The 2,437-nt window shown below is 40.6% G+C and overlaps 1 protein-coding gene across 1 annotated transcript; it reads right to left on the bottom strand.

Moving 5' to 3' along the window:
- Positions 1-1,708: 1,708 nt before the first annotated feature.
- On the bottom strand, positions 1,709-2,209 carry LOC136829022 (uncharacterized). The gene is made up of 2 exons (XM_067087412.1): positions 2,039-2,209; positions 1,709-1,936 (listed from the first exon to the last, which is right to left on the bottom strand). The coding sequence occupies exons 1-2, from the start codon at positions 2,207-2,209 to the stop codon at positions 1,709-1,711; spliced, it is 399 nt and encodes a 132-aa protein (XP_066943513.1).
- Between the last annotated feature and the right edge of the window lie 228 nt (positions 2,210-2,437).

Here is a 2,437-nt window from a genome sequence, read left to right as displayed (position 1 = left end):
GTGCAGGCCTATGCCGCGTCATTGCCTGGTATTTATTGATAACTAAGAGCCAGCCGATAGAACGATGACACCTACATAAATGAATAAAGCTTATCTTCCTGATTAATTTGATACCCATAAAGTATGTTCGCTAATTAATAATATGCTTAACGATTTTAATAAAAAAAAAAATAATGTGAAACAGCAAAAGTCCATAGATCTTTCACATGATCTGAAAAACGCTCTTGTAAGTTAGTATGTTTGTCAATCACTAACCGTTGCTGATAAATAACTCCGCCCACTTTTTCCCCTCATCGAATGATAATAAATGTTATGACGTTACAGTTGTTAACCCCCCCCCATTTTCTAATCACATGATTTTTTCTTGGAAAACTATTGGGTAATTTTTGAAATTCACATTTTTTTTATTTATACCCTGACTACTCATAGCCAATCATATTCAATTTGGAAATCACTTTGAATGCCTTCGACAGCTGTAAAAATATGTAAGCCCAACTAACTTTAGATTCATTATGGCTACTGCTGAAGTTAGTTGTGCCCGTTGCGATGCTGACTATTTCTCATTCATAAAATGCTTTTGCTCTGATAACCTGGAACTTTTAAAATACTTGCATTCCCATGGTGTTTTACCCATTGCAGTGACGTGCCCAAACTGCAATTTACCTTGTGCTTATAGTGAAATAAGGCACAAATTCAGTTGTGGACAGCGCACACGCATTTTGAAAACTAAGTGTACACGCCAGTTTACTTACAGTGTAAGCCTATTCAAAGGCACATTTCTTGATAACATTCACCTTCCGCCTTAGGAAATTGCCTTATTTGTTAATCACTGGCTTCAAAAAACCTGGAATCAAGCTACTATTATTCAGTGCTTAAAGTGGGCACATCATACTAGTGTTGACTGGCGCAGCTTCTGTTCAGAGGTTCTGCAAAAGTGGCTTAACAGTCAAGAACCCATCAGCGGCCAAGGTTGTGTCGTTGAAATCGACGAGACATTATTCGTTCTGAGGAAATGTCAACATGGTCGACAATTAAGTCAAGTGTGGTTATTTGGTGGCATTGAAAGAGTGTCCAAGAAAAAATTTTGTCATTCCTCTTAATCAAGAAGGACAAGACAGAAGTGCCGAAACTCTCATTCCTATCATTAAACGATACAGTAAACGCCCCGTATTTACAAGGGATGTGTTCCAGACCCCCTCGCAAATAGCTAAAATCCGTGAATACTTACAACCCCCCCCCTCTAAACATGCTTATACCTGTCTACCATGAAAGGTCAAACACCAAAGTATGCCTAAAAATACCAGCCTACATGAAATATACCTTAAACTATCACCTTATTATTGTATTAATCTTTGAAATTATATTATTAATGTAATTTCCAAGCCATCTTAAACATTTTATCATTACATTTATGCGTACGTACTATATGGCTTACAGCTGTAGGTGAAAATAATCCAGTCCCCCCTACGCATTCAGCCACGCACATATTTTTTAGAGGGGAACCAAAATGAGAGAAAGACAAAAAATAAAAAAAAAATGTATGCACATTTTAAAAAAATTAATACTACACACATATTAAGATTACTACATATGTAAATCATACGGGTACTCAACAGTGATGAATGTTGATTAAAGATGATGATGAGGAATTAGCTGTGCAGTCCGATGAATGACGATGAAGATATGACTGCACAGCAAAGCAGAGGAGTTACAACTCATCTAAGGACGCCTCTTCACTGTCAGGAGGCACTTCAGGAGGCACTTCTTCAGTTGATTTGGGAGGCACTACTTCAGGCAATTGGGGAGGCACTACTTCCAGCGATTGGGGAGGCACTTCTTCAGGTGATTTGAGAGGCACTACTTTGGGTGATTTGGAAGGCTTTGGAGGGGCCTTCGTCTGTTTGATGAACATGGTGATAGGCAGCTGCTGTCGCTGCTTTTTCATGGTGGTGAGGGCTTGATTATAGGGCTCCAATGCTAAATCAAGGACGTTTGAAAACTTTAAGGAGCGTTCCATATAAGGATCCCATTTTGAAACATACTCCTGCGTATCCTCGATCATTCTCTCAATGTGGGACAGATGTTCCAAAGTCAGGCTGCCCTCCTCTTCCTCCTGCTCCTCTCCTGAACCTGGCATGTCTTCTTCCTCACTGGCAGATTTCGTCGGGTCTCCCAAATCCTGGTCCGTCAGGGGGGTCAGAGTGGTCATCAATGAGGGTGCCGATTTCATCCTTGGTGATGTCCTCAAAGCCTTCTCCACCTAGAATCCTCGCCAACTGGACAGCCTTATTAATGGCCGAATGTTGAATTTCTTCAGGAGAGAAGCCCCTGTAATCATGAACACACTCCGGCCACAACTTGTTCCAGCACGTGTTCAGGTTCTCCTTCTTCATGTCATTCAGTAATCGGCTGATGATGGTCAGACATGTGGCAATCG

Source organism: Macrobrachium rosenbergii, chromosome 43 (genome assembly GCF_040412425.1).
Source record: "Macrobrachium rosenbergii isolate ZJJX-2024 chromosome 43, ASM4041242v1, whole genome shotgun sequence".
NCBI classification, from domain to species: domain Eukaryota; kingdom Metazoa; phylum Arthropoda; class Malacostraca; order Decapoda; family Palaemonidae; genus Macrobrachium; species Macrobrachium rosenbergii.
The sequence above is the reverse complement of the archived record's forward strand: the minus strand, read 5'-3'. Positions and strand labels throughout refer to the sequence as shown.

Bases quoted from the DNA above. Each gene is read 5' to 3' on its own strand.
- LOC136829022 (XM_067087412.1), bottom strand. From the start codon at position 2,209: ATGACCACTCTGACCCCCCTGACGGACCAGGATTTGGGAGACCCGACG. The intron at 1,937-2,038 runs GTTTCAAAATGG...ACCATGAAAAAG, and splicing joins TCGAGGATACGCAGGAGTAT to CAGCGACAGCAGCTGCCTAT.